This window comes from Lissotriton helveticus, chromosome 6 (genome assembly GCF_964261635.1).
Source record: "Lissotriton helveticus chromosome 6, aLisHel1.1, whole genome shotgun sequence".
NCBI classification, from domain to species: domain Eukaryota; kingdom Metazoa; phylum Chordata; class Amphibia; order Caudata; family Salamandridae; genus Lissotriton; species Lissotriton helveticus.
In genome coordinates this window covers 1,201,666,003-1,201,678,226 of record NC_136067.1, presented here as the reverse complement: position 1 = coordinate 1,201,678,226, position 12,224 = coordinate 1,201,666,003, and the positions used below count along the sequence as shown (strand labels likewise).

Below are 12,224 nucleotides of genomic sequence, written 5' to 3'. Positions count from 1 at the left end.
GTTGTAAAAGTATGCGTTGTAACGTCATACATCCTGGCTGTCTGTCTGTTGTTTTAGGATGGGTTCACAACACTTTGTAGTGAACACCCTTCCACCACCCTTTGTTCTGCCAGCTGAGAAGCCACCAGCCCAGGCTGGGCAGTTGCCTGACTAGTCAGGCCTTTTTGTTGGCATGGGGGGCGTTACCAGGGCCACTTTTGGAGTTTTTCCCTCACTGGGACAGAATCTCCCTGGCCCTCTGCAACTGTGGCTAACAGTTGCCCACCTTTCCTACCCTGTTTCTTCTTACTCTTTTGTGGCTTACCTGCACTAACTGCAGGTTGAGCCCCCCCCCCCCCCCAGGTTTCTTGGGTGAGGCCTGGCTTTAGGCAGTACCTCTCTTTGGCTCAGATTCACCTGTAAGTGGTCATTCCCCAGGAGGCAATAAAGGGGGAGTTCTTTACTGACAACCACCTTTCTCCATCTAAGGGACCCAGCTATGGTTAGGGGCACTACAGCCACAGGCCTAACGGTGACCACCCCTGGGACAGCCCTTACTCTTCTTGTTTCCCATGGGACATACTGGTGTGGGAGTACCAATCTGTCATGCATCACAGTGTGACTGGCACAGGTATCTCTCAGGGCAGTGGCTGGGATTCCATTCACCAGTAGGTGATGGAAGTGTCTACTCCCCTCTGGGATCTCCAGCTTACCTCTTGGGCCCCTTTTCCAGTTGAAAGCTAGGAGGACTTCCTCATCTGAGGACCCTACCTCCAGAGCTACAGTGGCAACTCCTGGGGCTACACTAGTCACCCCTGGAGCTGTACTAGGGGTCTTGTTTTTAGGACAGCTAGGGTCCTTGGTGTGGTGTCCTGACTTCTGACAGTTGTGACACCATATTCTGTTGGGATCCCAATTCTTACCTTGGTACCCTGGTTTAGTTTGTGAGGTGCCTTTGGGCTCACCATCCTAGACAGGTTTTTGGGGGGCTTCCTGGGACTCCTTACTTTTATCCTTAAGGGGTTCACTATATTTCTTCTGGGGAGGCTTTGTGACCCCTTTCTTTTGTTCACACCCACTCGATGTCCTAGTTACCCTTGTTTTGATCCAGTGGTCTGCCTTCCTTCCCAATTATTGAAGGGAAAGTGGACCTAGGTCTACCAGATACTGATGCAACTTTTCATCAATGCAGTTACTTAAAATGTGTTCCTTGATAAACAGGTTGTAAATTACCTTTAAATCATGCACATTGTTTCCAGTTAACCAGCCACTCGGTGTCTTTACTGAGTAATCTACAAAATCAATCCAGGATTGGTTCTGGGTTTTGTGAGCCCCCCTGAATCTAATTCTGTACTCCTCAGTGGTGAGTCTAAATCCCTCAATCAGAGTCTTCTTCATGAGATCATAGGACACTGCATCTTGCCCAGAGATGGCCAGAAGCCTGTCTCTGCAGTTACCAGAGAACAGTTCCCACAGGAGTGCCCCTCCGCCCCCCAGAAAGTCTAATTCACCCTCCTGGCTTCATAAGCCCTCTCAAAAGCTGTGAACCACTTGGTGATATCATCACCCCCTCATATTTAGTGACAATCCCTTTGAGCATTTTAAGATCATAAGATTCCTCTCTATCCTTATTATTTTGAATGCTGCCACCACTGATGGGTGCTAACCCGATCTCCTTTCTTGTTTCTCTAGAGCCAGGAGTCTGGACTATAGGTCTAATCTCCTGGCCAGCTTTGCTAAAAAGCTGTCCTCTTCATTGGGGCTATCCCCAATGCCCTCACTGAAGACTAAGCCACCTGTGTCTTTTCCACGTCTCCAGGGGTTGATGCTTGGATTTAAGGGTATGAGGGCCCTCTCCTCCCTAGGGATGACTGAAGGGGGGATTACACTTAAACAAAAAGAGAGTAAGGGAAGCTTATTCACACAAGGGTGTGAATGGAGAGTACTCCTGGTCCCCTGGACTAGTATTAATAAACAAGAAAGGAGTACCACCTCAAGGGATTACTCGAAAGGTGATCTGAATGAGGACAGATGATGAAGCTGGACAAAGGGAGACTGGAGTCTTCCTTAGGTTATAATAAACCCCTCACTCACCACCTAGTGGTGACATGCTTCATAATCGGGCCACCCCGAAGGCCGAGTGCCACCAGGGTGTGCTGCAACACCTGGAATACAGTGGAGCGGGTTCTTGTGAGTGGTGCAGAAAAAATGTTAAAAAATGTCCTGGTATATCTATGACAAATGGATTTTATTTTAAGATTACTGGACATTAAATAAAAACGTGTTGCGATACAATTACAGTGAGTTATGACTGTGTGTATCAGTATGTGCAAGGTCTACATGTTTCAACCCATACATAGCAGTTAGCCGGGTTTTCTTCAGGACCGAAAGGAAAATGAGGGGTCAGAGTACACTAACACCCTGCCAGCCCTAGATTCCTGAGCCTTATCTACCAAATCTGTAGTAGGCTGATGCTTCAAGATCCTAAAATAGGGTATGAAGAAAATATAAAAAGACCTGTGGAGAGAAAAGGATAATTAAAACGAGATCGCTACAAGCCTGTAACGTCGTGCAGTGCTCATCACGTGTGTCTCGTGGTTTCCTCACATAGTTCTCATTCAGACCTGATCGCATTGTAATGTGAGCTAATTTGGGGGGAATTGATTACCCCATGTCAGGAATGCTCCGGGGAGATAGCACACTAAGTCAAAGAAGTGCAGTGTATGGTGAGTTTTGGCTCATACACCGGAGTCTTTTTTGATACAACACACCTATCAATATTGTGATGTGCTGAGAAATACATTATGCGCACACTCATCGATTTTAAAGTGTGTGAATCGGCCCTTTTCAAAGGTACACTCAAGTCGGAAAAGCGGCGTGAATTATCAAAAATCAAACAACCTTTCTGGTGTGGTTTTATACATTAAACACAACAAATACGAACAGACACACATAAAAAGACGTACTCCTCACAGGGGGTCTTAAGGCATCACGGGATGGAGGGAGGGTGGCCTCCGGTTTAGAAACATATTCTGGCGAGGAAAGTAAGGCGAGATTTAGGACGCTGCAGTCACGCGTCTGGAAAAGAACTCCATCAAGTAGATGCGAGTAAAGGCAAACGAGTGATGAAAGGGAGCCCGGTTGCCAAGAAATAGAGGTATTACTTACAGTTATCCAGGAGGGAAAAAGGCCCATCACCTATACACCTCTCCGTATGCCCGCAATGGAGGGTGCCGGCAGGCTCGTATACATTGACCTTTCCTGGAGGCGAAGTCGCGTCTGTGCACAGCACGTGACCGACTACGGGAGGCGCGGGGGGACAGTGTGCTGCCTCGGTTGCTAGGCAACTACGCAGGGAGCCGGGGTTCGGTTCCTGCTAAATGAAGTAAATCCTTGACAAGTTTTTAAATTATATTAAATGCCAGAAGTTAAAAGGATATTCAAGGTGTGATAAGCACCGGCATCTGCACAACACAGTGCCAGCTGTAGGAGATGCGAAGGGGCATGGTGCTGGAAGGCACAGGAATGGCTGGGCTGGGGACCGAGGTGCGATCCTTACTCATGGGATTGTGTGAAGGTGCCAATGCCAATTGGGATTACAAATGGGAGGTAATGACAGTGTCGAATTCATAGGGACATACATAATAGAGAGTTACTGCCAGAAGCGACTCAAGTAGCGGACAAATAGGAAACAATCAATATATGAATGTGATTGACTAGATTAAGGGTTATAGGCTATAAGACAGTTGCCCAGGGGATATTATCATTCAGCCCCAGTATGTGGGTAGAAAGTCTATAAACCCATCTTTGTTCTTTTTCGTAAAGACGCTACTGTAAATTAGGGCCTGGAGTGACTTGTTCGATGACTGTCCAGGTCATGTCATTAGGAGTGTGATTGTTTGAGCTGAAATGATCGGTCAATCTCGTTGCGCTTTTCTTTCAGCGAATGGTGCTGCGGTGCTCACATATACGTTGTTTAATTTTTCGTGTTGTCATTCCAATGTATCTTTTTTTACATGTGCATTCGATCAGATAAACAACGTTGCAGCTATTGAAGTTGGTGTGTGTCTCTTGCTTCCACACCTTCCCTGGTTCAATCTCGAGCTCCTTGGTATCCGATGTCAGGTGACACACACTACAGTTTCCACAGCGATAGTGACCTATGACGTCAGGCAGCCCCCATGCTTGAGTGATGGTTTGGTCTCCTGGAGGTTGTTTTATGATTGGTCTGGTGTTTACTAGGCTGTCTTTTAGGCTACGTGATCTCTTGAAGGAGAACAATGGTTTCTCCCAATGGAGATTCCTAGTGTTTATTATCGACCAATGTTTATTTATGCTCTTCGTCACTTGGTTGGAGATGGTGTTATATGTGGTTACACAGGTTAACGGTATGTCTTTATTCTTGGGCACATTTTTCTCCAAAAGTGCTGCTCTAGGCTGGTTCCGAGCCCTCTTCTGGCATTTCCTGATGGTTTTGGCTGGGTAACCACGGATAGTCAGTTTGTTACTTAGGTCAGTAGCCTGTTCTTTACATTTGCTCAATTTGCTACAGTTGCGTCGTAATCTTAAAAACTGACCATAAGGGAGGTTTTCTCTAAGAGGGCGGGGGTGAAAACTCTCGTATCTCAGGAGGTTGTTCTTTGCCGTTGGTTTGTAGTGCGTCCGAGTTGATAAATGGTCAGTTTCTTTTGTGATCACGACATCCAAGAACACCAACTCTTTGTTGTCAAAGCAATGTGTGAACTTTAAATGTTGGTCACAGGTGTTAATCCAATTGATGAAGTCATTTAGTAGTGTGACAGGTCCCTGCCAAATTGCCAACACGTCATCAATGTAACGTTTCCAGAACTTAAGATTCTCAAAGAAGGGATTGTGGTTGCTCAGAATGAATTGTTGTTCAAAGTTGAATACGTAGAGACCCGCTACGCTTGGCGCGAAAACGCTGCCCATGGATGTACCGCCTGTTTGTAATGGAATGCAATGTAATGGTATGCGTCGTAACTTCATATATATACCTTTGGCACACCAGTGGTACGGCCGCTGCGCATGGTTGCACAGCGGCTGCAGTTGAGAAGTGCAGCGGGGCACTAGACAGCTGGGAGGTGGGAAACACCAGATAGGACACTGGATGTGACATGTACACGGGATGTGTGTGTGAGAGAGAGTGTTGTAAATATTAAATTAGAGAAATCTTACCTCGAGGCTGGGTCCCGTGTCTTGGGATTGGCGCTGGGAAAAGGCGCGTTCAGCCAGGGGCTGGAGGGGTGAGCATGTTCTTCATGCAGGCTGTAATGCAGCCTGCATTGCCAACAGGACAGTACTCATGACTGCTTTGGGCGGGCTGAGTGGGCCGACCAAACAGTCATTGCCCGCTTGAGTGGGCATGCCACTCCGTCCCTTCCCTGCTCCATGAGTGGAGCAGCCCTACCCACCCTCCCGCTCGCAAAGGAAACATAGCACAATTACATCCTGAAGTTATCATCAGGGGGGCTTGGGGGGGGGCAGCCGACCGTAGGGAGGTCCCCACCCCCGGGCTGATTGGGAGGGGCTAGTGGGGGGGGGTTGCATCAGAGCACCGGCCTTGGGCTGTTTTTGGGCTGGTTTTGGGCTCCCTCGGTTCCTACTGGGGGAGCCCAGTTATATAGCCCTGTAGCCCCTCCTCCCGGCCACCATTTTAGGTTGAATGACCTGGTGGCCGGGAGCTCATTAGTTTTTGGAAATTTTGATTAGTTATTGGAAATTTTGTGAGAGTCATTTCGTTTTGATTCCTCGTCATGTCGGGTGAAGATTACCGTGTTTTGGAGGCGATCCGCCTTCTGAGCGAAGCGGGACGCCTGGACCTGGTAATAGGAGAGGTGACTGGGCCGTCGCGTCCTCGGCGGCAGGCCTCAGCTCGTGTGGCGGCGGCGGTCGCGGCTTGCGCGTCGCCCAAAAAATCTCGCCGGGAGGGGGTAAGTGAGAGGGGCCGCCCGCGCGCTCGGAAAGCGACCCCTGGACGTGTGGCGCATGTTGGAGTGGGAGCGGGTTTACAGCGTGAGGCGGGTTTAGGGGAGGGGGAGGCTTCTACTCCCTTTGTGACGGTGGTGCCGCTGCAGCGCTCGCTTTCGGTCCCCGCTGCCAGAGGCAAGCGGGCCGTCAAGCAGGGAGGCAGAAAGCGTTCTGCTTCTGCCTCCGCCTGTCAGGCTGAGGACTCAGCGGCCGCGGCACCGGCGGTTGGCGCGCATGCGCAATTTGAATTCTGTGCGCCGCGCGCTCAGGCTGAATGTGGTTTCTCTGCATCAGTGCCGGCCGGCATATCTGGTGAACCCTCGGTTTTGGGGGCAATTGGTTTGCGTCAGGAGGCGGAATTGTTGGGTTCCCATGGGGGGCTTACTAATGTCCGTGTTTTCCCGCCAGCTTCCGCCTCTGGGCAGCAATTGATGAGTGAGGTTGTGCTTCAGCCTACAGTGCAGCCTGGACAGTTAGGGGCCGGGGAGGTTTTTGTGCCTTATAGCCCCCTGTTGTTTTCCCCCCCTGTTTCAACCCGGGGGGAGGTACTGTCAGTTCTTAGTGGTTCTGTGGGGGAGGGGGAGTGGGCGCAGATGGAAAGGAGGGCAGGGGCAGGTTTGCTGGGACAGCAGTCTGGTGGTGTTTTGTTGTGTGATCCACAGGATGTTTCTGGGTCTGGCAGGGGGTTCGTTGAGCCTGGTGAGGGTGGTGCTGTTACTTTTCCTATGCAGGAGAGTTGCGATAGGCAGGTGGGTGTTAGATCTTGGGAGGGCCTAGATGTTTTTCCTTCCTGGGCAGAGGGGGTTCGTGACGCGGGCAGGGCTACTCCCAGCCAGGGCACTGATATGCTGAGTGGTTTTGGGGGCACTTTGCGTTTTCCGGGTTTGCCTGTTGGGGGCAGATCACTTGGGAGGTTGGAGCAGCCCCGCGCTGATATCCGGCAGAAAGGGCAGGGTGGACTGGCATCGGGTCCTGCTTCCGAGATTGTTCAAGAGTTGCTGGACTGGAGTAGTGGAGATGAGGTAGTGGAGCCTTCCCCTCCTCGGAAGGGCTTATCGGGTCAATATAGGGGGTCTGTTGCTAGGGAGGTTGGTAGGGTGCAGTTTCAGGATTCTGGTTTTTGTATGGCTGGTGGTGTTGATAGCTTTGGCCGTTCTGGTAGTAAGGGTCCCGGCACATCAGTTCAGCCTTTTGCTTTGCAGGTCAGGGAGCGTCGTGGAGAGGCAGACTTGGTAGGGTGGAGTGCGGCCCAGTTGCACCGAGGAGAAGGGAGGGTGGAGCCTGGCGCGGCATACCCCGTACCGGCGAGGGACCCCGGCGCGGTCAACATAAGCAGGTCAGGCGCGACCTCGTTGGCCCCAACGTCTTCATTACAGGATCTCGGCGCGGTCAGCAGAAGCAGGTCGGGCGCGGCCTCGCTGGCCCCAACTTCTCTTTCTACAGGTATCAGCGGGGTCGGCAGAAGCGGACCCGGCGCGTCCTCGCTGGCCCCATTGTCAGGTTCTTTGGATATCGGCGGGGTTGGCAGAAGCAGGACCGGCGCGTCCTCGCTGGCCCCACATGTTTCTTTTCATCAGCAAAGGGATTCATCGTTGGTTCAGTTGCACAAATCTGGTCAACGTTTGGGGGAGTACAGACGGGTCCAGTCGGCTCCCCCGCCTCAGATGTCAGTACGGGCTGGTAAGACCCGGGTTGGTTTCAGAAGCCCGTCAAAGGAGTTGGCCCCTCCGAGGTTGGAAGAATCTTTGGTTTTAGATTATGATGAGGAGAGCCCCGAGGAGGGCGAGATACCTGATAAGGGTGCAAGGGGGGGGCTTTTTCACGCTTCTGATGATGTTTTACAGGCACCGGTGGTGGTGCGTCCGAGAGCTACAGTTTCCAGACCAACTCGAGAGAGCGGCCCCGTGGTGAGGGTTCCTCGGTCAGGTGTTGAAGTTGAACAGATGGCATGGAGAGAGAGGCCGGCCCAACTGCCTTTATTGAATCCAGGTGAGCTTGCTGGGCCGCGGAACAAGCCTTTGATGGTTTCTGTTGGAACGGGGGGGGATCCTCCTTCAGAGGGCGTGGATTTTAAACTCCACAAGGGTCGTTATGTTAAGGATCAAGGAGTGGGTACGAGTGACGGGGGGGTGGGTTCTAAGGTGGATTCCGGGACTGTTACGGAGCCCATGGAGGTAGGTAAGGACCCCCCACACAGCAAGGAGCTTAAAATAAAGAAATTGCCTTACATGGGCGTCACAAAACCTTTGGGCGCTCATTTAATGCTGTCTACTAAGGAAAGGATTTGGAAAGGGGAGTACGTTGAATTATTGAAGCTTTTACACAGGGAGGTTAGGTCTAAGGAGGGGTCTAAGGAGGAAGAGTATGAGTTGGCCAAGCGCGCAAAGGTTCCTTTGACCATAGAAAACTGGACAGCGGCATTTCTTATATACGCTAGTGTGTATTGTGAGAAATTCCCTGAGCGCTGTGTGGCACTTTTTAAATATATGGATGTGATCAGGAAAGCGCAGATTACTGGTAGTGGTTATGCCTGGTCACAGTATGATGAGGAATTCCGGGCTCGGATGGCTTGGGATCCTGAAGCGAAATGGGGGGAGTTGGATAATGACTTGTGGCAACACACTATGGGTGCCTCGGCGGGTGGTAAGACAATTTTCACAGCTAGTGGGTATCCTTTACCTTCACGGCCCTTTCAGGGTAGGCCCACTCGGGGAGGGGTGGGTGCAGCTGTGTCAGTACAATCAGCCAATGGGACATGTTGGGATTTTAACAGAGGATATTGCCCAAGAGACTATTGCAAATTTCGACACGAATGCTCCCAATGTGGTAAACCGCACCCACTGTCCAAGTGTTGGGGGCCTCGGGTTACAGGGGGTAGACAGTGGTCACAACAGGCAGCCAATGCCCCTGCTCCTGCACAGCAGCCTCAATCTTACAGGGGGGGGAAAAACACTTCTGGAACTGGGGCCAAAGGCTCATACGCCAGTTAATCCTTTTCACTTGGCTGTGGCTCTGAGGGGCTACGGGAATGTCGAGGCTGCTAAGTTGTTGTTAGATGGTTTTCAGGAAGGTTTTCGTTTGGGTTACACAGGGCCACGGTTGCGGCGTTGGTCTAAGAATCTAATGTCGGCCAATGAACATCCAGAGGTGGTGCAAGACAAATTGGATAAGGAAGTGCGGGAGGGAAGGATGGCGGGTCCTTTTGATGATTGGCCCTTGGAAAATCTTATTGTCTCCCCAATTGGTGTGGTGCCTAAGAAAGAGCCTGGGCAATTTCGTTTGATTCAACATTTGTCATGGCCGGAGGGCTCATCAGTTAACGATTTCATTGATGGTGAGGCTGCTTCAGTGTCTTATTCTTCAGTGGATGTGGCCATGGCCCTGGTTGTATCTGCCGGCACTGGTGCGGCGATGGCGAAATGGGACATCAAATCAGCATTCCGTTTGTTGCCTGTACATCCTGGAGATTGGGATCTTTTGGGGATTCAATTTCAAGGGAAGTGGTATGTGGATAAGGCGCTACCAATGGGTTGTTCCATATCCTGTGCGTTATTTGAGACCTTTAGCACATTTCTCCAATGGTTTTTCACCAACACGTCAGGACATCAGCTTGTGACTCACTACCTGGATGATTTCTTTTTTGTAGGTGCTCCCAATTCCTCAGTATGCCAGAATGCTTTGCGAACATTCCAAACTCTGATGGACTTTTTAGGTGTGCCGTTGGCACCGGAAAAGACAATGGGCCCCTGCGCGACCATGTCTTTTTTGGGAATCGAGATTGATTCTAATGTTATGGAGGCACGTTTACCTGTGGATAAAAAAGAAAAAATGTTGGACCTTTTACATGTTATGTTGAACAAGGCGAAGGTCACAGTGAAGGAAGTTCAGGTGCTGTTGGGCCATCTTAACTTTGCTTGTAGGGTGGTCAGGGCAGGTAGAACTTTTTGCAGGCGTTTGGGTAGAGCTCTGTCTGGTCAGTTTTTACCTCACCATCACGTTCGCTTGTCAGCAGGTGTTAAGGAGGATCTGCGGATGTGGGTAGCCTTTCTGCACTCTTTCAATGGCATTCCTCTGTACAGAGAAGAGAATTGGATTTGGGACGTCCAAATTTTTTCAGATGCGGCAGGCAGTGATGGTTTCGGTCTTTACTGGCAGGGCAGATGGTGTGCTGAACAGTGGCCTGCTGCGTGGAAGAACGGGGGCAGGAGTATTGCCTTCCTGGAGCTTTTCCCTGTGGTGGTGGCGTTGACTTTGTGGGGTCAGGAGCTTTCTCACAAAAAAGTGCTGTTTCGAATTGATAATAAGGCTGTAGTGGACATTATCAATCGGCAGTCGGCCAGGGATGCTCACATCTTGAAGCTCTTGCGAGTCTTTGTGTTGGGGTGCTTGACGTATGACATCAGTTTTAAGGCCTTACACATTCCTGGGGTGGACAATGACATTGCGGATGCTTTGTCTCGTTCACAGTGGGAGAGATTCCATGGGCTAGCCTCGGAGGCGGACAGGATGCCGACCCGCATGCCGGAACATCTGTGGACTGTAGGCGAGACAGGGTTTTGCAGCTGGTGGTAGGTTCGCTTGCAGTTTCTACTAGGACAGCGTATGAATTGGCCTGGAAAGAGTTTTTAGAATCTGGGGCCGGCTGGCGCGCTCCGGGCTGGAGACGATCTGAAGATGTGGTACAGTTCATTCTTCACTTGATAGACAGGGGGTTGACACGTGTGACGATTGCTGGAAAATTGGCTGGTATTGCGTTCATGGGCAAATTACTGTGGGGCTATTCTCCTTCTGCTGGGGAGGTGGGTAAGCGTATGCTAGAGGGTTGGAGTAGGGAGAGGGGTAGGGAACATATGGTTCGCCGACCTTTGTCCTGGCAGACGTTAGCCCGAGTTTTGCAGGTTTTGCCCTCTGTTTGTCTGAATGGGTTTGAGGTTTGTCTGTTTTCTACTCTTATGGTTTGGATGTTTTTTGGTGCGTTCAGAGTTTCTGAGTTATTGGGGTCGAAAGTTACGTTTGGGGTGGGGTGGGAGAATGTTCGATTTTTGGAAGCGGGGTTGCACATTTGGTTGGCTCGAGCAAAAACTGATCAACACAGCAAAGGGAGGGGCATCTGGCTGGAAGCTTCTTTCCCCCCTGAGACGTGTCCTTTGGGGTGGGCCAGGCGTCTGTGGGACTGTTCGGGGGCCGCTTTGGAGGGCCCTGTTTTTCGACATGTGGATGGTTCCAGGGTGACGGAGTACCAACTGCGCATGGTTTTGCGTAAAGCGCTGCGCTTCATGGGCTTGGATGAGACTCAGTATGGTACACATTCTTTCAGGATTGGGGCAGCTACAGAAGCACATAACAGGGGTTGGTCGCAGCAAGACATTATGTCTCTGGGGCGTTGGTCCTCCAACTGTTTTAGGCGCTATGTGCGTACTGATCCTGTTATGGCGCCTGCGGATGATAGTTTTTCTTGAGTTTGATGCTGCTTTTCTTTTTCAGGTTCAGTGGCCGGCCCCCGTTCTACTGTCATGACGATCTGGATAGTGGGACATTCCTTCATTAGGCGCGCGGAAGATCAAGCTATAAGAAGCTATTTTGGTTCCACACTTGGTTTTAATTCTCGTCTTTTTCATGTTGTATGGAAGGGGAAGGGAGGTATGATCTGGAGGGAGCTTATCCCGGCCTTGAATTCTTGGTTGGTGGGAGGTGTTTGTCCTGACGTGCTGCTCTTACACCTTGGGGAGAATGACCTTTGTGGGGTGAAAGGGGTGGTTTTATTAAGAGCAATGAAGAAGGATCTTTCTCTTATTCGTCAACAATGGGCGGGTTGCCATGTTTTATGGACAGAATTGGTCCCTAGAAGAACCTGGAGGGGTGCGATCAAGCCTAGGGCGATTGACAAGGCGCGAAGGAAGTTGAATCTGGAGGTTTCCCGTTTTTGTAGAGATCTGGGTTTTGGGCGGGTGTCCCATAAGGACATCCGTTATGACAATGTGGAATTCTTTCGCGGCGATGGTGTTCACTTATCTCGTATAGGGATGGATTTATATCTATTGGAATTGCGAGAGGTGCTCTCCAGGTGTTTGAAGATTCAACATTTCTTGGGTTGAGATTCTAGTTCCTTGGTTGGTCGGTTTTGGGGGGCAGAAAGAGAGGAGGGTAATTCCTTCCCCCTCTTTTCTGGGTGGCGGAAATTGGGCGTTCTTGGTCAGCAGGGACATGAAGCTTGTTGGGTTTTTGCTAAAGTTGGGCTATTGGCTGGAAAAGTTTAA

The 12,224-nt window shown here is 50.6% G+C and overlaps 2 protein-coding genes across 2 annotated transcripts in view; one reads left to right on the top strand and one right to left on the bottom strand.

Moving 5' to 3' along the window:
- The window catches only part of LOC144761686 (enoyl-[acyl-carrier-protein] reductase, mitochondrial-like), an 804,505-nt gene that overhangs the window by 314,408 nt on the left and 477,873 nt on the right, over positions 1 to 12,224 (bottom strand). The window lies entirely within an intron of this gene.
- LOC144761685 (uncharacterized) lies at positions 6,615 to 12,198 on the top strand. Its single transcript, XM_078646956.1, has 2 exons — positions 6,615 to 7,956; positions 11,452 to 12,198. The coding sequence occupies exons 1-2, from the start codon at positions 6,693 to 6,695 to the stop codon at positions 12,060 to 12,062; spliced, it is 1,875 nt and encodes a 624-aa protein (XP_078503082.1). The 5' UTR covers positions 6,615 to 6,692; the 3' UTR covers positions 12,063 to 12,198.

What these genes read in the sequence shown, in the direction of transcription:
- LOC144761685 (XM_078646956.1), top strand. Translation starts at nt 6,693, where the DNA reads ATGCAGGAGAGTTGCGATAGGCAGGTGGGTGTTAGATCTTGGGAGGGC. An exon ending in ACTGCCTTTATTGAATCCAG is followed by an intron (nt 7,957 to 11,451) that starts GTGAGCTTGCTG and finishes TTTCTTTTTCAG; the next exon opens with GTTCAGTGGCCGGCCCCCGT.